This window comes from Gallinula chloropus, assembly GCF_964237585.1.
Source record: "Gallinula chloropus genome assembly, chromosome: 2".
Lineage (NCBI taxonomy): Eukaryota > Metazoa > Chordata > Aves > Gruiformes > Rallidae > Gallinula > Gallinula chloropus.
Genome location: NC_140086.1, coordinates 142,480,600 through 142,506,470, shown reverse-complemented (window position 1 = coordinate 142,506,470; position 25,871 = coordinate 142,480,600). Strand labels below are relative to the sequence as shown.

General features: G+C 37.0%; 1 protein-coding gene across 7 annotated transcripts in view; it reads right to left on the bottom strand.

The window, feature by feature from the left end:
• Window positions 1-25,871, bottom strand: part of CACNB2 (calcium voltage-gated channel auxiliary subunit beta 2) — a gene marked incomplete at its 5' end in the record, with an annotated part of 258,460 nt that overhangs the window by 29,644 nt on the left and 202,945 nt on the right. For all 7 annotated transcript variants that reach the window (XM_084280129.1, XM_084280130.1, XM_084280133.1 and 4 more), the window contains 3 exons: window positions 3,734-3,810; window positions 5,556-5,692; window positions 9,918-10,040. In XM_084280129.1, the coding sequence (XP_084136255.1) occupies window positions 3,734-3,810; window positions 5,556-5,692; window positions 9,918-10,040 (337 nt within the window). The remainder of the gene's footprint in view (window positions 1-3,733; window positions 3,811-5,555; window positions 5,693-9,917; window positions 10,041-25,871) is intronic.

Genomic DNA, 25,871 nt, shown 5'->3' with positions numbered 1-25,871 from the left:
AACAAAGGGAAAAATTTAAAGGTGCAGTACATTAGGATTAGAAGACAGAAGGCAATCTGTAACAGCTACTATATATTTTCCTCCAATCCCCTTTTACACGGCTACATCAGACATACACAGAATTACTTTTATAAAACAGAGCAAGGGCCAGTTCATTCTTGTTACACCAGTGTAAATACAAATCAGTTCACTGGAATAGATAAGAATTTCACCAATGTAACCTGCAGAACATGGACAATTATATTTGAATTAATTTACAGCAATGAACACCAATTCAAATGGGTTTATCAACTGAAATTTGAAATGTCCCTAACAGGTCTATAGGAAATTAATAAGAGACGAAAAATCATTTCCAAGACCAAATCAGCCTGATACCAGTACAATAATATCTAGATTTATCTCAGGGTAGACTACAATTGGCATTTTTAAGCACTTTAACTAAAAATGCACCACCGTCATAAGATACATTTATTAGAAATAATGAAAACAGACCTACTAACAGTGAAAACTAAAAAGAATGGGTAGCAGAAAAGAGGAAATTGATCCCAGCTTGTCTCAGAGATCTGGATCCTGTTGCAAAGAGTGAGGGTATAGGCAGGGCACAATGAAAGTGAATACAATACAGCACTGCTGTTCAACCTCTGCCCCAAAACAATATACAGCACACAATGCTTAGACCATAAATAAAAAATATTTATGCTCTTTAGCAAGTAAGTAACACAGTTTATGGATAAATCGTCATGGACACAGAAATAAATACACTGTCTGAATACAAAGCCATGTTCTCCTGAGTGCTGATTACAAAAGATACCTGCTAACCCAAACCACCACCACCACCCAATAAAGCTTTCTCATTTACAATGCTCAGTCCTGACCTTAGGTGATGCACTAAATTTGTTTTCAGAAAGCAAGTACATACACAAAAGCGATTCTGATGACCCTTGTGGGTACAGATCTTACCCACCCCTCGACACGCTCGCCAATCTTGTGAGTAACATGGGCTGATCTTTCCGTGCCGTTATGTTGAACTGAATCTAACTCTAAATAGATCTGTAAGCAGTATCATTTGCATTGACTTTATCCAAACCCACAGTTAATCATTGCAAACTTTTATGAAACCACCTTAGTGACCTGTTCTCATCTCCTTGATGGGTGGGACATCAAATAATACAGTGGCATGTGCTATCAAATTATGCATCAAATAAAGATTTCTGTCAAGCCTACATGCAGCTACTGATTAAAGAGACACTTGGGATGGTGATCTCTTCTGTTTGAGTAAAGTGTATCTTTGCATGTGAATTATCCAGATCTAATGCCATGATGCCTGATATTCCCTGAGTTGCAGAACTGTGCCTTTGAGCCTGACCTTGCCAGGAAAGCCTGTGAGTAGATCCGCACCCTGTTTCTATACTCCTGTTCCTAAAAACAGCCACAGAACTCAACGTAACATTTTCTTCTAGCAACACTGTTCCTTCATCCTCTTCATAAGTATAAAAAGAACACATTATCTTTTCTTGAATGCAGGCCAGCACAGATGCTATAAATCACTCATAATAAGGCATATTAAAACTCCTTCAGTTCTATGTTCAACTAAAATCATCAGTAAAGAAAAATCAGGGTTCTTAAGTTCTTAATATAAAAAAGAAATGTGGCATTTGATCAGCTAGATATCAACATCTCCTTTTTTCCTTCTCAATCGTCAGACTATGTAACACCTTCTGAGAAGTTCCTTTATCGTTAATTATCTTTACTGCATTGGATTTTTCCAAAGTAATTGTCACCATTACCCTTATCCTGATTAGAGGCCCACAAGGATTGATTACTATATCAGATAATACTGATTATTTAAATGGCTGTGGGACTCCTTTTCACTTGTTTTTTACAGGTTCTTCATTTTGGTTTTGTTTCTTTGTTTTGTGGCTCTAGTTTATACTGAAAAAAAATAAAAATCTCTGACTCAAAAAAAGAAGTTAACTTTACCATTTAAAATCCCTTAAAATCAATAAATAAGATATATTTGTATCCATCTTTTATTATATCTTCAAAAAGAGGAGATCTGGGAATAGTAGTTGAACTGTTCTTCAAAGCCACCTGAGTTCTTGTGCTAGTCAAAAGCTATGCCTTTTTTGAGTTTCTTGGGATGTCTTAAGCAAAAAAAATACTGCAGACCCCAAATTGTAAGATCACAGAAGAAGCTAATGTAAATTTTTCATAAATATTCTGGAAATCTTCACTGTAACTGAAGAAATTAAAACATATTTTCTTCTTTCTTCAGAAAAACAGATTTCTGAAAACCACTCTCTGAAGAAATGACTCAATGCACATAAAATTACAGCATTGCTAGCGATCAGTCAGTTGGTAGCCCAAGCATGCTGCCCAATCTCTTACCTCTACATTCTGTGCAACACTTTGAAAATTTTGTCTGTTCTTCTGTACCAATGGGTTTAGGATACAAAAAAAATTGACAGCATTTCAGATGTTCTAAGTATAAAATTACAACCTAGTTCCATGAACACTTTCTACTGCAAAAATGCAGTTGTTAGAAGAGCAGGCCTTATAGTAAGTATGACAGTTAAAAGTCATTGAAAAATAAAAGATTACAGTGTTTTCTACAGACTTGTGATGGACACATATTAGTAAACTAAACCACTTTTTTTTTTTAAAAAAAAAAAGGGGGTAGGGAACTTAAATGGAATTTTGATAAACAAGCTGCAGCTGTATTTGATAAAGTTTGTTGTTACAAATTCATGGTTTCACAAGAAAGACAGATATATTTTTCAATCAATTTAGTCAAATGAAGCTGCTACCATAACTTGATTGAATTCCTCTGTCTCTCTCTTAATGTCCATGTAAATACTTTAAAATCTTCAGGATCATTTTAAGATGCCTGCTCTGTAGACCAGGCTCCATGTAAACTAATATGATTGGAAAATACACATCTTTACCTCAGCAGTCAAGGCACTAGGAACATTCATTACTATGTTCTGATTTTGGGTATTCAAAATGTCTGTTTTCTCTTTTGCAAAAAGATGAAACATCCATAAACACAGCAACTGAATTTAGTACAATTTTTTTCTTAGTCTTCTGCTATGCTTCTTTCAGGGAGCTAATGCTAATTTCCTCCAAAACTCGCTAGGTATTTGCTTCGTACCTCTTGAATCCAACCTAACTAGAGTTAAATCTGTCTCCTGATGCTCTAAATACAAAACAGTATGTGTGGAAAATTTGTCACAAAACGCAAAAAAAAATCCAGTAGGCTAGAATTATGTGAAGCACATCCTCATCAGAATTGTGAAACGAAAAGTTCCTGTTAGAAAATAATGCCGTTCTTGATGTTACTGCAGAAACCTCTTGGGAATTTTTATTTTTATTGCTGCTTTTTCTCTTGTACAGGAAAGTATTTCTTGTTCATCAGGAATGCTCAGACCAGACCAAATCTCTAACTACCCTACTGCAATGCAGTCTCATCGTTTTATTGTGTCTTTGCTACCAAACACCATGGGAAAAGCAAAGAGGGAATTTTAAGGATTGTTAACAGCTCTGTCACCATCTTAACTGCCTGGCATTGACTCCATTACTTCAAACCTAACCAAACCAGCCTTAGAGGTCAACATAACCACCCGATCTTATAACTATGAAGTACAGGGAGTAAGAAAAATAGGATTAAATGTATATAAAGTTTAAGAGATTAGGTGCATGAGGCTGTAAACTGAAGGGTTCACGACCAACTCACCAGATGATGGAGGCGTCGATTTTCTGGAACTAGGAACGATGTCACCCAAACTGGATGAAGAGTTTCCTCCTGATTTACTGGAGTAAAGCAGCAAATTAGTTTGAAGTCTCATAGCTTTCTTGGTATTTATTCTAGTTTATTTATTACCCGCCTTCTAAATGAGCTGCTAGCTGAGAGACAAACAGTATTTCTGGCAGTGGTATAAAATATACATCATATACAAAGTGCGTGTACATTCTGAGGACTGGGGAACTGCAAACATCAATCATGCTCCCTGTTCTGCTGTGCAACTTCATTCTGCTGCATATGCTCTCACTACCTCATGATCTTAATCCAATCCAATTATTACAGTTGTTACTGATATATAATTATTATTACTCATTACTATTTTTAAAGCCAGCCAGCCTATCTGTTCCCTTTAACAGAAAGGTTATTGATAGCTCCCTAATGAAAATGATAGCATGTTTGCCTAACATCTTTTCTATTTAATTAAAGTACAAATTCTTCTGCTGTCTCAATACAAGGCAGCACTTAGGGAAACAAAAAGTATCTCAAATGAAGATAAACCAGTCTAGGGTTTTGTCAAGTTCTGCTTCGTGAAAATCTATCCAAGTTGTGAAAATGAAACAATATTTTTAGTCTTTTTATTTCAATTCCCATAAAAAGAAAAGCACTGAACAGAATATAAGAGAGACTGTTACACTCTTCAAATAATTCATGGGATAGTACTACTTTCCACTTTCTCCATCTTAAAACATGAATAAGCACTAAGCAAATGCATTTGTGGCATAGGACAGTGTTAGCTCCAGTGAAAAGTTCTGGAGAATGGAAGCCTTTACAAGTGGGACAGGGACCTAATCACTGGGTCAGATACTGCTGTATCAGGAGAGGAATAAGAAACCCAATGTGTCCCTGCTAAGGACAGCACACTCAGAGGAAAAGCCTTTCACAGCTTGCGAATACAGCTGAGCACTGAAGCATCCTGGTCTCCTTCTACAGCAGACATGCTCTTCAAACACTGCTGCCCTTCCTATTGAAGCAGAAGAACTTTTCTGGCTTCCCAAATGCTTCCCAGCTGTTTTCTCACTTCCTGCTCAGACATACTGGGTGTGTTTGTTTCCTACATACCCAAAGTGAAGCAAGTGGTATTTGCATCCACATGTGTTAATGTTTACTGGAAAACTACTTTATTAAGAATTCTACAGTAAAGATGACATTATTACCATGTTGCAGTATTGTTCAGAATCTTTATTTTCATATGACGGCTACAGTCAGAGACTACAAATGACTTGACATGAAATGCAGTATTCTTAAAAGCTGTATTTGTAAAAAATGAATTTGACAGACTCAACTTTTGTTTTCCCTAAGAGCTTACCAAGAGGCAGTGGCTTCAGACTACAAATAAATTAATCTTAAAATTTTCTGTAACTTCTAATGTGATCTTTGAAAGTGTTTAGGAATTGCAAGATCATGAAAACAAGTAACAAATGCTAAATAATTTAGGGAGATGAATTTTCTTTTTAGTTAAAACTTGTCCTTTTATATAGTAAATGCACTAAATGCAATGTATATTTGCAAGTATTTTATGAAAATATGGATTACTAGCTATTGTATGCTACTACAGACCATCAAGCTAAATATCTACTTGCTTTCTCAAACAGCAATGACATTAGTTATATAAATAAATGTTACTTTCTTCATTAATTCATAATGTTTGCAGCTGTAGGTTACAAAAATTAAACAGAACTGTAGCATATAAAACATTAACTTTCATGTTGTGTCACAGTCAATGCTACTATTTTTAACGATTTACTGTTATTACCTGGAGTAGAATTTTCCTTGTTTTGCCTTTTGTTCATGCTGCAGCCTCATGTTTTCTAGTTTGACTGGGCTTGGTATGAATCCTATTTCACAGCCTTCTTTTACCAACCGTCCTATCCACCAGTCATTATTAAATTTCTATAGGTTAAGAAAAAGAAAGAAGTAAAAAAAAAAGTAATGTACTAAGAATTTGGGATCATTTTGTTATTATTTTTAATTTCCAGCTAAGCCATTTTATGGAATTGTTCCCTGCAGTTAATCACCATACTATGTTATTACAGCAATGAAGAATGGTGGTAATATTCAGAAATACATTAAAATAATTATACCTTGCAAATCATTAAAATGCTACAGTACTTAAACAGAAACCTCCTTCACAGACTTCATGATTCTCCTTGGCTGTTATTTCCACCCATTTCACCATCTTTATTTTTTTCTACTTCACAGCTTTTTCTCCTCATACATGAGAGCTACTTTTGTTCTGCCTTGATGTTTCTCCTTGGTGGACACCAGAGATTTCTTCTGATCTGCTCCTACCCACTGTAACATTTTTTGCAGCTCTGTAATGATCTATTTTTCTCATTCCATTATATTCAGTTCTCTGAATATAAAATAAAATAAAAAACCCTACTTCCCAAACTCCCCCGCTTTTCTGAACCCACTAAAATCCTCTGAAATATGACTACATTCTGCTGCTTATATACGGTCTACTGCATACAGCCCATGTAATCTGCATCTTAAACACACAGTGACAGATCCACAAGGAATAGATATCTTTGGATAACTAAAAAACCTTATAATCCCACAAATGCACAAGATACTCCAATTAACTAAATTTCACCTATATGAACTATGAGATAATGCCTAATTTAATAATATTTACTCATCACACATACTGCTTGCTTCACAGAGGTCTATAAAGCAGAACTATTTAGTTTTGCCTTTATTATTTATTCATTTTTGGATGAGAATAGGACACTGTTATGTATGATCCCGCATGCAATATTCAGGAATTCCATGGGAATTACTACTGTCAAATACAATTTTTGGATATTTTAGATTATTTATGAAACTGTGAGAGAACACCTGAATGGGAAAAGCAGTTGCCTTCTTGAATAAGAAGCTATGAATGTAGATATTATAGTGCATGTTTAATTATTTAATAAGTAGTTTTAACAAGTGTACGTTTAGGAGTAAAACATGTATAATGTGTGGGCTCCCATGAAAAGGAATTAATTTTACTGAGAATACAACGTTGGTGGATCAATGACACACAACCCAAATTGCAGTATTACCTTTCATTTTGGCTACTACAGAAATGTTGTGATGCTTGAAACCAACATCGAGGTACTTAGCTAACAAAAAAATGCACTTTTAAACTCATAAAATGCAAGGGGGATCTGTAACATTTAACCAGTGAGATGCCTTTTGATTAAGGGTACCAACCTTTATGAGGGAACTAATCTGCAATAGCAATTTCTCAAAGCTGTATTAAACTGAAACATATGATTAAAGTCATAACCTTTCATTGCAAAATGCTAACTAAAGATATACAGACACATTTAAAATATGTTGTAGGATACTATAGGTGTAGGAAGACTTCTGCAGTTGAGCCAGTGAAGCCTGCCATTACATGGCACTGCTCCATGGTATCCATGAAGTCTCCAGAAGCAGTATCATTATATTGGTAAAACAAAGAGATAGGCACTTCAAAAGCATCATTAAATTAAAATCTGAAAAGCAACTACTTTTTTTTATGTTGTACTACAGTACATAGGAGATTTTTCTGCATACAAAAATGAACGCATGTGGAATTCACTCCTGCAAAGTCTCAAAGCTCTATGCTGTGTCAGTATATGAAAAGGAGGATAAGATAGTTTTAGAAGTACCTAATACCACACATAATACTTTCTAGTTTTAAAAAGCAGTACTGGAAATCTTGGTACTGAGGTGTCCAGCCCCCACAGTGCTGGGCTGGGTGAGTGATTCTCTGTAATTCACCTGTGCTGAGAGCGCCAAGGGAAACACAAACATGAATTAAATGCAAAGCAGAATTATGGCCATGCATTAAAGCCCCAAGAGATTCAGGAATGACTGTGATGCAGCACATCTTTCTTCATGCAGGAAGGAATCATTCATCTTTATATGTACTGAGTTTTAATTAATGTAACCTAATAATGAAAATAAATTTCCCTCATACTCAATCACTGCGGTACATTTTACCATTGCCCATGTACATTTTGAACTGAGGTTTTTTCTTGTTTGAGCCCTCTCAGCAGCACAAATTGGAGAACACTCCTCACAGACAAGAATGGGACAGCATTGATCCAATACAGTATTACTGTGCAGGCAAAAGTTACTGGACATTAACCGATTTCTTTATTTCAAGCAACCATGTAGGTATAAAATATAAAAGCAATACCCTATTCTGATGTTAAATACATTTTTACTTTTTATCTGCCTAAATAATTAAATTTTTGGTATTTCGGTTCTCTCAGCACCAAGATGGAGCACTATCATTTGGGATACACAGCCTTTGTGAACCAGCAGGGCACGGTCAGGGAAGACGCAAGGGAAGGGCACAGCTGTGAGGGGAAGGTCATCCGACTGATCATTCAAATGTAACAGCTGCTGCCAAACACAGATGAACAAGTCCAAATCTGGCTCCTGGAGATCCCTTCCCACCTCTCCACCCCAGTGGTTCACCTAGCCTTGGCGCAGGGTCCTTTTCACAACTCAGCTCTGGCCTATAATTGCTAAACAGTCAACTTTCCTTAACTGATTAGAGTGAAAACGAGGTATTTTTGATGGCAAAGAATGCAGAGTGCCTGTTCTGTTACACCTGAAGCTGCAAGAGCATTTAAATTAATTTTTCCATTCCTCAGTGCTACATGCAGCCTCAGACAACATAACAACTCAGCTGAGCTAAACTTCCTTTCAAGACATTTCTGGAGATCCAGAAAAGTCCAGGGAACTTTTTCTTCCTCATTATCTCCCATGTATATCTACAACTGAGTCTATGAGGAAAAAATCATAAATTACAATAGAAAATCTGCTAGCACTGTGTTTCTGGTTCTTATGGAAACATGAAGTCTGAGATCACCAGCTCGTTTGAAATGGGCCTGTAATAGATCACTATAGAAAATCACTTAACCTAACCAAACTGAGCTGTATTTTCCAGTTCTTCCAGAGTCACCTGAGAAAGCTGATGGTTTTCTTTTATTCTGTATCTGCTCATCCCTGCTTTTGCCACAAAACCAAGCAGATCAGTTCTTTTGAATTACCATCAGACAGAAAACATATTTTTTTTCGCTACATACAGTTTGAATCCAAACTATTCTTTTCTTTTTTCATGTTTAATATATATGGAAAATGATGATCATTAGCTGTCAGTGTGAAGGTGCTTTCTTGTGTTTCCTTAGCATCTCTCCACCTGTATTTCTACCTCCGTATTAGGAATATTTCTTGCTTTTGCAAAGCACCTGCAGCGGCAGAGCCACTGTACATCATCATCTCTGCTGAGGGATTTTTCAACAATCTAAAATGGGGCAAAGGTATTGTTTCAAATGTATGTCCAAGTTGCTCTCATCCTTAAGCTAACATTCTAGTTCTTTCACTATAAAGTGGAAAACACAATGGAATATGACCAAAAGCTGGGAAATCTCATAAAATGTGGCAAACATTCAGAAGGGAGCAGCAGGCTGCTTTGGAAGGCTTGGATGGGAAAGATACCAAGTTATTTGCTTTGGATTGTCTTGCAAGGAGCAGAGGAGGAACAAGACTGTAAAACCTGAAAATTTCAAAGCCAAACTACAGGAAAAGACAACTAATGCATCAAACGTAAAGCATCTTTTTTTGACAGTTGCTATGTGCATCTTGAATATCATCACATCAGTTTTTCAGTATGTAACTGTTAACAACAAAGTATTGTCTGTGCCAGGAAAGAAACTCAGCATAATAAAGATCCGAAAATTTGGCGGTTTTTTGAGATTAAGTCCCAGATAAACCAGAATCAACACCTGGGTGCTGAATCACAATGAAAGCTCAGAGTGCTGGAGATATTCTATCATTGAATATATAGAGGGAGATTTTTAAAGCTCCAAGTAAGCAACAATTGCTAGAGAAGACAAACACTTGCTTTCTAAACTTCATTAACTTGATTGTAAGGAAGTTGTGCCATTGTTTTTATGAGAACAATATTTCAAAGAACATTCAATTCCTTATGTAGCTTTACCTTATTTATTAAACATTTGTATAGTGCTTTGACAATGTGAAATATTATCTTAACATTAAGAAAGAGTAGCACTATTATTCAAATTAGACCCTTGAAGAGAGATTCACTTAGTCTTCTGGTTTTACTTACTTCTTTAACGTGAAGAAAATCTTTAGCCTCAAATGAGATGGCCATGCCCGGGACTGGCACATCGTCATCGTGAGCTGCGCTGTACCCGACATTTGTTCGAACTGCAAATGCAACAGGTTTTGTCTGCAGAACAAAAGATAAACACCATGAATATTTCAGTTGTGAATGTGGACATATGTACAGACATACACAGAGGATGATTTTGCAAGTTATATTTTAGAAATAAAAAAAATTACAAACACTCAAAACACCCATGTAAAACATTACGAAGCATCACATTTACTTACCTCAGTTATTTCATATCAACACATCTACCACAATATAAGACTTTTTTTCTACATAATAGTGGTCTGAATTCATTTAGGAAGAGTCAAATCACTAATCAGAAATCATAAAGCAGTTGGAAATCCATATACTATGTTTAGTTATGATAGCATAGCACAGCAGGTCTTTATTTATTAGAGATTTCTAACCACAGTTCTGTACTGAGGTGGTCAGGCCTCAAGCTTGTGAGACAGGATTTTTAAGAGATATGCTTGACTTTTCATGGTGCTTTGACAGCAAATACCACTCCCCTGTTGAATTCAGAAGGGAATGAAAACAAGGGAATCAGATTCCAGGTTACTAGTACCTAAGGTTGAATTTGTAATCATTAACTATGCCTTGCTAACAGAGACAATTTTGTATAGCAATGAGAATTAACTATGCCATTTCAAAGTAAAGTCATGAAATTCAGACATGGTTTGGGGCAAATCTACTGTAGTTTGGTTCCACTGCCTATGCAATCCCAGTCACATCAGCAACGTAGGAATTATAAGAGCAATAAGACACCTTTTTCAGGCATTCATATCTAAAACCGCTATCTCTGTATTGGCACTAAGCAGTTACCTGACCCTGGATGCAGGTGAAAATTAAGGATATCCTCTCTGGTTTAGCTGAAAGTCCCTACGTGCTTTGCAGTTCTCCTGCAGCGCTTGCCCAGACCCACCTCCTGCTATGGAGGAGCTGCGTACCAGCCCTCCCCTAATCTTTGGGGAAATCACTGCCAGTGGCTGCCAGTGACCCCTGAGCAAGACATCTCACTGCAGAGGCATTCTGAGAGCACAGTAACATGCCCCCAAATCATCAGGTTGGTACCAATTACCAGCCACAGAGAGATTTGCTCATTCCTGTATTTCATACTACAACCTACACCAGCAGTTGGTGTCAGCGAGTTACAGGAATTTTACAAGTTCTATTTTCAAGAAGCAGTTGCAGGAAGAGTCAGTGCTCCCCTGGACCCACCATCACCCTCCAGGCTCCTGCACAGCTTCTCCTTCCAAGTGCCACCAGCGTTGAACACCCTTCTACACAGGGAGAAGCTGGTAGTAAAAGCTGCATCCAGCTCAACTCAGGCTGTGTCTATAGACAGTTTCCTCTTCTCAGAGGTACCACCCTTTATTCCGGTTTATTGTACACGAAGCAGCACCTTGAGCTTGTTCTTCTGATAAAGGATGTCACAGAATCACAAGGTTGGAAAAGACCTTTAAGGTCATCAAGTCCAACCATTCCCATCCTAAACCATATCCCTAAGTACCTCATCTACTCATCTTTTAAACACATGCAGGGAAGGTGACTCAGCCCCCTCCCTGGGCAGCCTGTTCCAGGCCATGACAACTCTTTCAGTAAAAAGTTTTTTCCTAACATCTAATCTCACACTGCCCTGGCACAGCTTGTCCTATCAAACAGTATCCAACAGTATCTCTAGGACCCATCATTGTCATATCCCAGGCTAAACTTTTAGCCCACACCAAAAGCTACTCTTGTGATCTAGTCTGACATTCCTATACATTACAGCTGGGAACATATTTATAAAGACGTGAGCAGAAGTGCTCACGACTGACTGAGGAAGGCGTGACATCACTTTTCGTCTTAAAATATACCAAAAGTTCTACCAGACAACAGTTTTAGCTTTATTAGTTGGTATCCATCATCCCTTGTGCTTGGCTAAAAATATGGTATTTTGCTGAGATGACAAGCAGAAAAAAATAATCTCGTTTCCTATATAAGGAATTGCTTCATTTTATTCTCAAAAAAGCGGACATGAAAATGCATCCCCTACTTCATGACAGCAAACCCGAATACCTGAAACCAAAAACTGTGCTGTATTTTTCCAATTACCCAAAATCCCTGCCTGCTCCATCAAGGCTTACTCTGACAACTTGCATAGTGCTAGAGGACAGAAATCCACCACATTAAAATACTTGATGAATAATGAAGGAGATACATAAATGAATGTAAAGACAGTATCATGTAACCTGCCTTGGAAAGGACAGTTGGAAATAAAGGGAGAGAAGGTTCCCTGTTGCTTAATTTAGGTTTAATGTGCTGTAAAAGCCACAGGGTTCCAATAAAGCACATTTTAAAACTCCTTAAATAGGCCTATATTTGAATGAACTACCACAGTCAAACAATTTACATCTAAGTACATGTTATAGGAAGGGTTTTTAATTTAGGAGAAAAAATTAGCTCTCTTTCATAACAGTGGAGTAAATAAAATCTCTGTGCCTAGAAATGAAACAGTCACTTTCAACAGGAATAAGTTCTGGATGGGGATTGAAGTGTGTGCTTCATGTTTTATGTTGTATTCTGGTTTAAATATGTATTTGTACAATGACTTCTTCACAAAATCATTAGAAAAGGAGTTTACACTATCCCATCTGTTCTTTCTTCCAGAATTAGCAGAAAAACCTTAAGAAAGGTTGGGTAGAAGGGCTCAAATGACTGAAACTCATACCATTTAAACAGCAACTTAGTTAAACTGGAAAAGCCTAAGGCAGACTTAAAACTTAAATACAGCTGAATATATTTACAGGTTGAAAAACCTGGCTGCAGTTACTCCACTGTCTGTTCCCCTCCTCCCCACCACAGCATCTGAAAGAAATGTCTTAGTGATTCTGTATCTTCTGAAACCATTTCTTTCTCAGTCTGGTTCTCTTTACCTATGCAGTTACGTATACATGTATCGCTCATCCCTTTCCTGGTGCCCTCTCGTAATAATGTCATAAGTACATAAGGCCTATTTTTAATGCCCATCTCCCAACTTTTGAAATAATACATCCCAAGAGGTCAATGTGTTTCTTGGTCTTTAACTACAATTAGAATATTGCAAATAGTTGATTGCTTTGCTTTCCAGGTCAACTGTTCTAGGAAAAATTAAAAAAAATAAAAAATAGAGTACTATGTTAAAGAACAATTAAATAAATAGACAGTGATTTTTTATATTGTCTTTTCTTTCAACCAGGAAGATCCTATTGCTCTTGGAATATGCTGGAGATGTTACCCAATAGATAGAGGTTATATAAACAACCTGACTATATTTGCACTGTGCAACAGGAAAAAAGGTCAAATCACAAATAATATTTAAAAAAAATAGAGACAACTGCATGAGAGAAAGGTCTGTGAATGCGTGGCATAGATGTCCCTCAATAAGCCCCCAATAAGTTACCTTGTTATTACACAGATGAACTGTTAGAAGGGCATTGAGATATGATTATGCATTCATGATTACATTTCTGAAAATAAGTATTTATGAGAATGATCACCCAGAAAATAAGGTTGGGTGACTCCTCCACATCAATTCTAAAACCTTGTAGTGTTTATGCAACATGGTTATGTCCGCTTCCTAGCGGCTCACGTTTGTGTCTTATTCAACTCTTCTACAGTCCTCCCAGCTGTTACTAGCACTGTTACCCTACATAAAAAGACAACTATTACAGAACTAGGCATGCCACAAAGAAAAATGTCACACAGAGACTGAATTTAATGATATATCTTACTTAAAAAGAAAAGATAAGACAAATTACTGGGTTTTAATATTCATACAAAGCCCCAAATCTTTCCTAAATTCAAAAATTACAGACTAACAAGAGTTGATGCTTTCTATGCTATTACTCATTGCAATACTGAAAATGCAGGTAAGAATAAGCATTAAATTGTCAAAGCTCCTAAATAATACTTCATCATTAAATAGTACCACACAGAATAAATCATTCATTGCTATTAAGAGTGATCTTTTTGCAAGGCATAGTAAACTGTCATTATAGAAACGTATCTCAGAACAAGAACGGGAATATTAAAGAACAATCTTTGCAAACACTGGTAGGGGGATAATATGCTTGCTTATCCATTCTCACATTTGCTATATCCTCTAGTGAATATAGAAAAATGCTCAACAGAGAATTGTGACTTACTCCTAATAGTATCAGTGGATGAAAGACTTTAGGCTGACTAAAGACTTTAAAATCTCTGCTGCATTGCAACAAACAGACACCTTCAGCAAGTTAATGTCCTTGACATACTTCTAAGAAGTGATCTAAAATTTCCTATTACAGGGTAACACCTGACTACCCAAGGAAAAAAATCAGAAAGTACCCCAGAACTATCCTAACATGAAAGACAGTAGCAGATAAAAAAATACACTGTCATTTTCTGCTATGAAAACATTAATGTGAAAGCTCTGAGTAGAAAAAACAAAGAACAACATTGATCTATGGATATTCACAGAAGCAGTATGTCCCGTTTTAGATACTTGTCATACTGGTAGAATGGAAGACTGAATTAGCATGGGATTAGACTACAATAATTCATCTAATTGCATATTTAAAACTAATTAATTTATAAAAGTTAAATGTTAGCCTGTTAACATAAAGAAATAATTCTGAAAGTTTCCCAGAACTATCAAATTAGCTACTTTTCTTGAACTACATTGTCTTGAACTAAAAAAAGTCCAGTTGTTACATAATTAGGGTCTTATGTAAAAAAGAAAACCACCTCTTTAACATATGCACATGTATATTTAAAAATATATCTAGCATTTGCTTACATATTCTACAGTTCTAAAGTTAGACTGGGTCAAAACAGTTAAGCACTTTCTGTTCGTTCTCTAAATCTCCGTGAAAATGTGATAGCAGTTTGGCACTCCATTAATCTACAGGCTGGACTACAAGGACAGAGGCTCCCAGATGTTAAACAGTTCAACATTTCATCTCTCTCAAGAGAAACAGTGTAGCTGGAAAAAGTTCACTTGTCTTTAGAATGAACATTTCCACCTTGTTTTCTTTCCCCCCCCCCAGGCCCCCTTCCCCCAAAAACACAGCATTCAACAGACCGAATAACCTCACAAGGAGAATGATAACCAGCCCATGAATGTTGCCACCATCTGTACCCCTGGGGCAGGACTGAACACACTTTGGAGTGGGGTTCCAAATGAACCGATTTCAGTTTCTGATTTTAACTGAGAATACAAAACAACAAAAACACGTTCACCGACTGTTAAACAGGCTTTGGCTATAGACATTCAGTAACAAACATAAAGGGGAAATAGGGAGACCTGAATTTTCTCTTTTCTCATCTGGATCTCACTTACTCCTTTTGGTTCACAAGTTATATTCACTTTATACATCTTCACGCCAACCCTCTTTACTAAGTCATTACTATTTAAAGTACTATTATACTCTGCTACTTCTGTTCCCTCACTCTTGTCTTATGACTAACTTGCATTCAATGTAAACACGAGCATTTGCACACTCTGTATGTCTCAGTCAATTTGTCGGTTTGAACAAGTTTGCACCTGGTTGGCTGAATTTGTACTGGAGAAATATTGCACCCAGTAATGTCTTTTAGTAACACATTTAAATTATGACAGGACCCTTTTTTCCCTGTAACTCATTTCAGAATTTTTATGTTGCGCCACAAACCCAACAGATGCAGCCTCTGGGGATCCCAGACAAGAAGGCAAAAATTCTAACACAGAATTTGCTTGCAGATCAGGTCAGCTCCCTCATGGCCACTAATTTTGGGAATGTTGCTTGATAATCAAGGTATTTCTAATCCCCATCAAATATCAGAACATAGAAAAACAGACTGGAGCACTCTCTAAACCATTTGCATTTTCACCTTAGGCTGTTCTATGTGAAGCAATGACTCAAGGGCTACAGAAATACAAGCAAGGCTTAAGACTGCATTTACTTTCTTCGGCTGCAGGTGATGAGGATCTAGGGTCTCTTATCCATCTCATTTCTCACTCTACTGCATCATTCCCACAACAGAGGTACCATTTACACCAGTGTAAATGAAGGCAGAATGCAGAACCGACTCAGAAAATTACTTCAGCTATCATTTTGACAAGGTGCTTGTCAAAGCTAGCATCTCTGTTAAAGTTCAGAAAATTTTTCTCAGAGCAAGTGTCCTCCCTTACTGTTGATACATAATGCTACGCATCCTTCATCATACCCACTTTTCACAGATGTCCCTAGCCTTATCCTGAAAGCAAGGAATTCTTTTTCTCTTGGGTAATGGGTCTCTGTGGAAACACTACCAGGTTTGCATTTATAAAAATTTAAACCACCACACATTTTTTTCAGCTGAGGAAAGGTGATACTACTCTTGAACTTTTCATTAGTATTCTTGGTAGGGAGTAAACTGGACAAAGATCAATAGCAATGTGATGGCCTGATAAGTGCCGTCTTAAAAGATGTCACTTTATTTTGCCCTGTTGACTGAGACTCAAATATAAAACACAAAAGCACTTAAAAACCTAGATGTTTTACAGGATTACATGTATTTCATGATTATTTTAAAGAAGCTTACAATGCTACAAAAAACATATTTGCACGAAACCAGCGCAAGAATGGAAAACAATAATAAAAGAGCTTTCTTATTTTATATTTTTTATTTTGTACATTAATTTATACACCTTACACAAGAAACAAAAGCCAAATCTACTTGCATACGCAAAGAATTCACAGGAAATTTACATCCTAAATGCTGATAATTACTGGAGCCTCATTAGAGATAAGTAATTGTTCAACCACTATAAATAGCATCAGCTCAGCAATCTCATTGCTAAGGAAGCAACAACCATTCATGATGTCCCAACAGAAAATTAGAGTACACTTGCTGTCACTAAAAGTAGCAATCGATAATATAACTTCCCAGAAAAGATTAGACCTTCTTTTATTGGTGTGGGTATAGAATCATAGAATGTGTAAGGTTGAAAGGGACCTTTAGAGGCCATCTAGAACCACCCCACTGCAGTAAGCAGGGACATCTTCACTAGATCAGGACACTCAGAGCCCCATTAAGCCTGACCTTGAATACCTCCAGGGATGGGGCCTCCACTACATCTCTGGGCAACCTGTTCCAGTGATCGACATCCTCACATTTAAGAACTTTTTACTAATATCCAACCTAAATCTCCCCTTTTCAAGTTTAAACCATTATCCGTCATCCTACTGCTACATGCCCTTGTGAACAGTTCTTCCCCAAATGTATGTATCAAACAAGTCTGGCATCAGCACAGGACCACACAATAATTGAGGTTGGATGGGGCCGCCAATGTCACCTAGTCCAACCCCTTCTCAAAGCAGGCCTGATTAAATTACGCTGCTCAGGGCTGTGTCCAGGACAGCCTTGAGAACTTCTCAGGACACACACCACATCCTCTCTGTGCATCCTGCTCCAGTATTTGACCACACTCATGGTAAAAAAAAAATAAACACAGGAACTATGGTTCACTCATATATCTACAAAGGAAATAAAAATCTACAGCGGACAACAAATACTGGATTTTAAACTCCAGTACAAAGAAAACAAAGTGTTATTACAGGTGGAAACCACCAATCTGCAGTTTTAATTTAAGTCATCAAAAAAAAAAAAATTTTTTTAACCACTAGTTTGGGGGTTTTGTGTTATTGTGTGTCAGTGAAACATGCTATCATTTCAGATTAAGAAAGCAGCTGTATTACTTTCCTACATCAGATAGCACTGTTCTCATAGCAATTGAATGCCCTAGGCTCAAGTCTTGTATTAGTGCCGTCCTGTGCAAGGTCCTGAACTCAGCACTTCCAACAAAGTGAAGAAGCTGAAAACAAAAGTAAAGTGGAAGAACAAAACACAATAAAATTGTAGTTAATAAGTAGCAGCCCAAGTATAATAATGGTAAAATAAGATTTTAACTCTTCTGAATTCTCAATGCTTTTGGCAGCATGGATCTCTCCTGAGGGATTTGGGAGACAGACATAGAGTTCTGGAGACAAACTTTGTAATTTCTCAGTGCCTGAGTCAGTAATTTGATCTGAGTACATTTTATCATCTATTTCCAAAAGCAAGGCAACGTGAACTATGCCCAGCCATTACCAGTGTTTGCACTGCTGTTTTACAAAGGTTTGGCTCACCAAACTCTTGCTTTGGATACACTGCACCCACAGCTATCCAGAGTCTGACACCAACATGCAACCTTCTGCAAGAGCAGCTAGCAAGGAGACATACCTATTCCCCAAGCCACCGCCGGGATCAGCCTTCCTCTTGGACTCTCTAAGCAGGCTGTCAGGGTCCCTGTGCAGGAACTCAGCTATTAAAGATTAAGCATGATTTCCCTTAGGATCAAGGCCCATTGGTGAAATGTGCTGAGGAAATCTCTGAATCCTTCCAGTTCCTTGGCATCCGTGCTACAGCAATGCCTGCTGTCATTGTTAAAGAAGGAAAATGTAACACATCCAGCTGGTACAAAAGCGAGTCTGCCAGATCCTTTTTTTTCTTAACAATAGGTAGGCTTAAGAAAAAAAAAATATTTTTTGGTCGTTTCCTACTCTCTAGAGATACTTTTGTTACTATTTTAGCTCGTCTTCACACACAGCTTGAAAGTCATGCTTCCGACTTCCTTTTACGAAATCATATTTGAATAGCGAGTCACCGATGTCGGTTTACATTCAGCTCAGGAGGCAGCAAAGACTGAAATAGCTTTAGTGACGCACACGGAGCCTTCTCATATGAGCAGGGTGGGTTTTTTTTTTTCATTAAGAGTATAATGCCAAAACTCATCGGTGCCCGTGTGTTGTCTGCATGCAAGCGTGCCAGGAAGGTGTCTCTTCGGTACCGCCCACTTGGGGAGTTAACGGGAACAACTGGAAACAGGCACAGATGAAGAAGACTGTTTGTGCTTACTGAAAACATGCTTATTCTGGCAGCAAAAGCCAGCAGATGAAAACTGTCGTTTGCAAGAAAAATACTGAGCTGGGATTTTAAGTTCTTTTTTTTTTCCAATGTCACAAGTCAGGACATTTTATGCTTATGAGACATTTTAAGCTTATGAGACAGCATTTTTGTACATCATGGCTTTCTGGCTAAACTGAGGTTCACATCGAGAAATGATCTGCAGTAACATCTTCAGGCTATTCGCAAACAAAAAATTATCCAGGTAAAGTGTAAATCTGACACAGCAAGCTACAGTAAACACTAAATAAATCAACAAAGTTAGCTAAAAATGTAGATACTATTACCAAAAGCTCCTGAAAGAAAGCTGTATAATTGAAAATACTTCTTAATTCAGTCTTATGCAGGCAAGTTCTATTGCTGGTTCCAGTATTTAAATAATTTTGCACTTCATTTTTGCAACTGGATCTGAAAGTATGACTACTGAAGCCAAAGGTTAATGTTGGTAAAAGATTTCACCTCTACATAATTTGTTAAGCATCTTGTTTTTAAGAAACTAGGCTGAAAAATATTTCCTTTATGGAAAACATATTTTTTGTAGATAGACTGCTCTCTTTCCAGGAGTTGTATGAATATATGTTCCAAGGATGACACTTCAGAGTTTAAAAAGCCAGATGTTATATTAGCTCATAACTAAAATGCTGAACAAAACCTGAGAAGTTATGTCAGCACATGGTAAACACTACAGCAGACTCAGTGCTCCTGCCCTTTCACAATATTACATTTTATGGCCACGAATTCCGTTATCCTACTCTTTAACTGAGCACCTATTGGATCTTGCTCTATCTGAGATACTTCTTACCTATAAATTCAAATGTAATCCCTACTGCAAATCTCCCCGACAGCCTAGATGCAGATTACAGAAGTAACAGCACATTATATATATAAAGCTGTGCTAAAAGAACATTTATTTAAGTTGAAAGTTAAACCTCCCAGACTTAGGAAAAGTGAATATGTAAGTTACTTTTAACTTAGGGGAACAGTGGTGGCATCTTTAACTTAGTCCTCACTACTACAGTACTATGGTTCAACCCTGAACTTCATCATCATATTCTCCCCCACCTCAGTACTGTATCTTACTTGCATGCAGGACATGCAAGGAGATGATCTGTCCTTGAGACAGATCAAAAATGTATGAAACACAAGGAGCACTCTGTAGTACCTATGGATTAATTATTGCCATCAAAGAGTGAGGTTCACCCAGTTCAACAGGAAAAGGCAAGCAGACTCTAAGTGATAATTTATCCCTTTTTAAATGGCATGCATCACCTTTTGCCTTTCTCTATCCCCTAGTAGGGAACTAAAGCACCAATCCCCAGTTTTCCAGACATATCACTGTTAAGGATAGAAGGTCTCTTTAAATGTGTCACTCAACACTAATGGAGGGGTTTTATCTCAATCTGTTACCTAGCTGCCCAGGCACAATGGTATTAAGACAAATCAAGGCTTGAATAGCATTCAGAAAAGAAATCATTACAGACGTGGATATTTCTCCCTTCTTAATATGCAATAAATACAACACTGGGACACTAAGAGTAAGAGAACAAGAGAGAAACAAAATTATCAACAGCTACTAGTTAAATACAATGAGACTATACAGTAAAGACTATAGCATTACATACCTGCACAGGAAAGTCAAGCTAGCACAAACATCTTTAATTTTCCAGCTTTGGAGCATCTCAAATTCCATACTTAGTTTGGATGGGTTTTAATTATTATTTAATTTTGTGTATGTGTGTATGTCCAATTTTCTATGTTTAAAAAAAAAAGCAACAAACCCAAACCAAAAAGATCCTTTAAGGAATGCATTTTCAGTGTCATGTTGGCATTTTCACACACCATCAGTACAACTGAAATCTTTACATCCACTGCCAAAAAACTCCTTGCAAATCCAGTTGCAGAATTAAGAGACTGCAAATGGTTTAATATTCAGTAAGAGGAATAGGTCTAGAGTTGAGGCACACTTTGTCTGTGCTCTTCTCAAATATTTGCTGAAAGCAGTACAACTGTGAGACTTGGGAACTAGAGCAATTTAAAGTAAAGTTAATCAGAAAAATAGTTTTATCTGATTTTTTCTTCTTTTTAAAATAAAGTTTAACTGAAGCTGATGTGAACTGTATAAAATATTAGACCAAATGACAAACAAAAGAAGAACAAATTCTACGTCACTAAGTTAATCTATTACAATTCTCCTGTATTTACTATAATCCTCCTTTTGCTCCTTCGGCAAAACCACCCCTATCGAGTCCTCAGCCTGGCTATCACCACAGCTGTGCACACCTATGATACCAGAAAGTGCTTATCCCTGCCCTTTCTCATTGCATGGAAGAGTTTCTGGAAGGTTTAGCACCAGCAGAGATGCTGTTGCACTGCAAATCTCTTGCCCTGTTATAGGAAGAGTCACGGCCTTTCCTGTATGTTCTAGCCAGAAGACTGCTCCAAAGATTTAGAATTAAGTTAGAGCAGCACTAGGAGTTCTCTTGAATAAGCCAGGTACCAGGAACAATCATTCAGGGGAGAAGCCAACATTAAGGTGGCTAAAAGCCAGGCTTTGGGCCATTCTTCATCAGGGCCTAAAGGTTTATGAGAGTTCTCATCCCATTCCTGTCCAAAACCACTCTCTCACAGTAATGTGCTAGAAATGGAATTACTGCTTTTTAATATTTCCTAATATTCTTATTTACTTTTCCTTAAGACATCTCGTTTGGATTCCTTGCTCAGAGCACAAGATAAAACAGGTTTCCTGGTGGGTGTATGAGATGCAAAAGTGAAGTGCTGTGATGATGATATCCTTACAGAATATATTATACAGCTGGTGCACAGCTAGTCATCTAGCCAGCAGATGAAACACTAGCTGGCAATAAACCTTACTCCTATTATAGCTGTAGAACTGCTAAGGTTTAATTCCAGGTTGGATGCAGCAAGAAGTATTACAAAAGCATGAAATAAAATGACACAGAATTGTAACCATTTTCTCTTTGTATGAAAAAGAGACATGACATAAAAATGCAAAGAGGAGGTAGATTTCTAATTTGGGTTTCTGGACTTTTTTAATTTACTCTATTTTCTTAGGCCTGGTGGGCTGAATTTTCTGTGGGTATTGCAGGGATGCAGTTCCTCAGGCTGAACCAAAGCAAGTGGAGCAGCCCATCCCCAGTCTTACCCAGTAATCAACCTGAGCAAGACCATATTATTGTATGATATAGCTGCCATTTATATGCTCAACATTAAACAGGGCTTTACATACGTTCACCTGTTGTTGCGACTGCCATCCATGTGGGCTTCAGCCCTCATAGGATTCAGCTGAAGTGACAGGTGATAGGACAAGGGGAAATAGCCTCAAGCTGCACCAGGGCAGGTTCAGATTTGATGTTAGGAAAAAATTCTTCACCAAAAGGGTTATTGGGCACTGGAACAGACTGCCCAGGGTGGTAGTTGAGTCACCAACTCTAGATGTATTTAAAAGACGGGTAGATGAGGTACTTAGAGATATGGTTTAGTAGAGGACAGGAATAGTTGGACTCGATGATCTTAAAGGTCTTTTCCAATCTTGTGATTCTGTGATTCTCCCCTTCAATCCCAAAACTGTCTTGCCCTTTACTCTGTAAGACTAAATTTACACTAGAGAAACCACCATATACCATCAAGGGGAGAACACCCAGAAGAACACCCACTTCTTTCTCCAGCTGGCCAATGGCAGTCTTCCCTTACCTTTTTTCCTCTTGGTCCCCCATCTTTTATTTCTTTTTCCCTGAAGTACCTTTTCTTACAGAGAGTTAATATGTGTCATCAACTATGGACCTAGTGATAAAGCTTTGTGCACAGAAGCCTGCCTAAACACCCTTTGAACATCAATGTCGTTTACATCCAATACAAAAAATTAGTGGACAGCTATTACAGTTTGCCAGTAAGCAACTAAAACTCTGCATACTTTAAAGCTTCCTCTGCTATCAAAACTATATAAAAAGCATGGCTATACTACAACGAGATCTGCAATCCTCTGTCAGTTGCTGGTAGTCAATCAGAATATTGTAAATGGCTGTTAAGACATAACTTGTGTGTGTGAAGAGATACTGGGGATGTAGGAAAAGAGATCACAGAATTCTGCTGTTTAATTATTCTTTTATTTTAAACAAATTTTATTTTTAGCCATATTGTATTTCCATACTTCCGTAAAGAAATTAAGAGACTGGAGTGAAGCATGAAAATATATTAGCTAGAAATACTCTTAAAATACTCTATTTTTCTAAATAAAATCTGTTTATAAGATATGGAGAGTGGAGAGACAAAATAAAATCAGTAGATACTATTCAAATAATACATCTTAATCTTGTTTTATATTTCATCCCAAATAAATGCTCTTTCTTGCTACTGTGAATAACATTTTATATTGGATGATTGGTATTGAATGCAAGATTTCTAACACTTGTTTTTATGGCTTTGTTCATTTTCTGAGTCAGGCATTGGAAGATGAACACGTATTTTACCAGTTTTCATCTAAAATGAATCATTTTCTGCACAATGGGAACAAAACCTAAAATGAATAAATATTAACACAACATTAACTTTATGCAGCATTGCTATTTTTATATTACTTTAATGCAATATTAGCTAAAGTTTTGAAACATTTATATTTATTGTAAAATAACATTTCGTATAGAGCATGATATCATAATGGGTTTATAAAGGTTGGTTTCACATGAAACAATACATATTGTCTACCAAAGTAATAAGCATCCGTGCATTTGGTAAAAATTGAAGACAACAAATTCACCTGTTTACTTAAGACTAAACATTTTTCAGAAATCTTTTGTTGCTGCCACTTTGCCATCTCACCAATATGTAACTGAAAGGGATTGGAAGTCCACTGCATGACAAAAATCATGTCTTAATTAACTAAACAGGGTTGTGTCATAATTTTTGTAATTACAATTTATACGAAGAGGACAGCATTTTATAGAAAGATGTTGCCTAGCATAACAAATATATAGACATTGTCTAAGGTTCAGAATTTACTGAGATAGTCCCTCAAAATAATAAAACTACAAAAAATAATTAAAAGAAAGCCAAGAAAGTGAAACAGAGAGAGGTATTATAAGCAATCAAGCCTGGAGAAGAAGGTGACAAGGGTTTTATTTGAATACTCACCAATTACATACAGATAGGTCATTGTCTTAATGGCATATTTAAACTACATAGATGTTTACTGAGAATGGAGCTAAGCAGGATAAGAGTAACAGCTTCGAATATGCTGGAAACCACAAGCAGAGAAAACAAATTAAAAGGGGCTCTTCTAGTTTTGTTTTCAACCACTTGGTAGAAACTGCTTAAGAACATGAAAGCAGAAAAAAACAAGTGCTCATGAAATGGTAAAGCTCACCAGCAGTGAGGAAAGAGTGATAACAGGAGAATGAATGCAATGGTCTCCAGGAAAGCAGATTTTAATATACTTTCAGTGTATTCTCAAGTATAACTGCTTCCCATGGGAAGCAATTCTCAAGGAAAAAAAATTAGTTCAGGGAAGTGGCAGGTCCTCAGTGAAATAATTTTAAGGGCAAAAGCACAAGCTAACCTATATGAAAAAAAAGATAGAATGTACCTGAAACTTAGGAAAAAATACTGAAGAGGAAATGAATATGAATACAATAAAACAAACAAATAGAGGAAAAAATCAGTACAATTGTATAAAATTAGTAAGCAAGGTTAAAAATACTTTCCTTCCTGCTTTCAACATATAGTTTATAGTAAAATCCATGTTAGAAATTCTCTTAGACAAAGAAAAACCTAAAACTCTGTGCTCCTGAAAAAGCAGAAATATGATGTGTATTTAGTTCAGTCTTCAGTTTTTAAAAAGTTCACATATTAAATTGGGAAAAAAAACCAACAAAAGAAACAAAAATAGCAAAATGTACAAAGTCACTCTCATGATGAATGAGTAAAAATTAAGGGTAGAGAAAGAAAAGCACCGGTGAGACAGAGGTTTAATAAAACTCCAGGTATAGCATATTTTGCTCTAGCGATCTGAGCCATTGTAAGTGGGGAAAAAGGACTATGACAAATGGAAGAACAATAAAACTAACTTCAGTTTCTACAAAAACCACAGAATCATAGAATCATAGAATCATAGGGGTTGGAAGGGACCTCGAGAGATCATCGGGTCCAACCCCCCTGCCAAAGCAGCTCCCTAGCGCATATTGCACAGGGAGGTGTCCAGACGAGTCTTGACTATCTCTAGAGATGGAGACTCCACCACCTCCCTGGGCAGCCTATTCCAGGGCTCTGTCACCCTCATTGTGAAAAAGTTCTTCCGCATGTTGGTGTGGAACTTCCTATGCTCCAAAATCAAAATTAAAAGCTTATGAACAGAAAGCAGAAAACAACAAGGAAAACCTCTGTAGCAAATGATGTCACACAGCCCTAACACCTTTCTATAGGAGAATATAGACAGTGCAGAACCCTCTCTCCGCTGGACTGACTGATGCTTTGAACATTGCTCCTCTAACAGTCTCAAAAGCAAGCTTTAGAAGTATTGTTGAAATAAGGGGATGGCACAATGGATTGGAAAAGTTAATGGCACGTTGCTAGCAAATATGGAATAAGGATTAATTGATTTTCTGCAGCTTTGTAGAACCTGGTTCATTATTATTCAGTATTAGATGATGGGATATAGAATGTTCTTAAATTTACAAATGACACTAAACTGGGAAAAGCTAAAAGAACTGTGGAAAAATGTAGGAAGACTTCAAAACTGTCTTCCTAAACCAGAGGAATAATCCAAATGAGAAACAGACCACAATTTAATCAGGAAAGCTGTAGATGACCAAACCGCACTTATCAACTCTGTAAATAAGAAATGTTTAACTGACTTGATGGTTGTCCTAATGAACAGGACTGAAGGACTGGATCACAATCAGAAGTGAC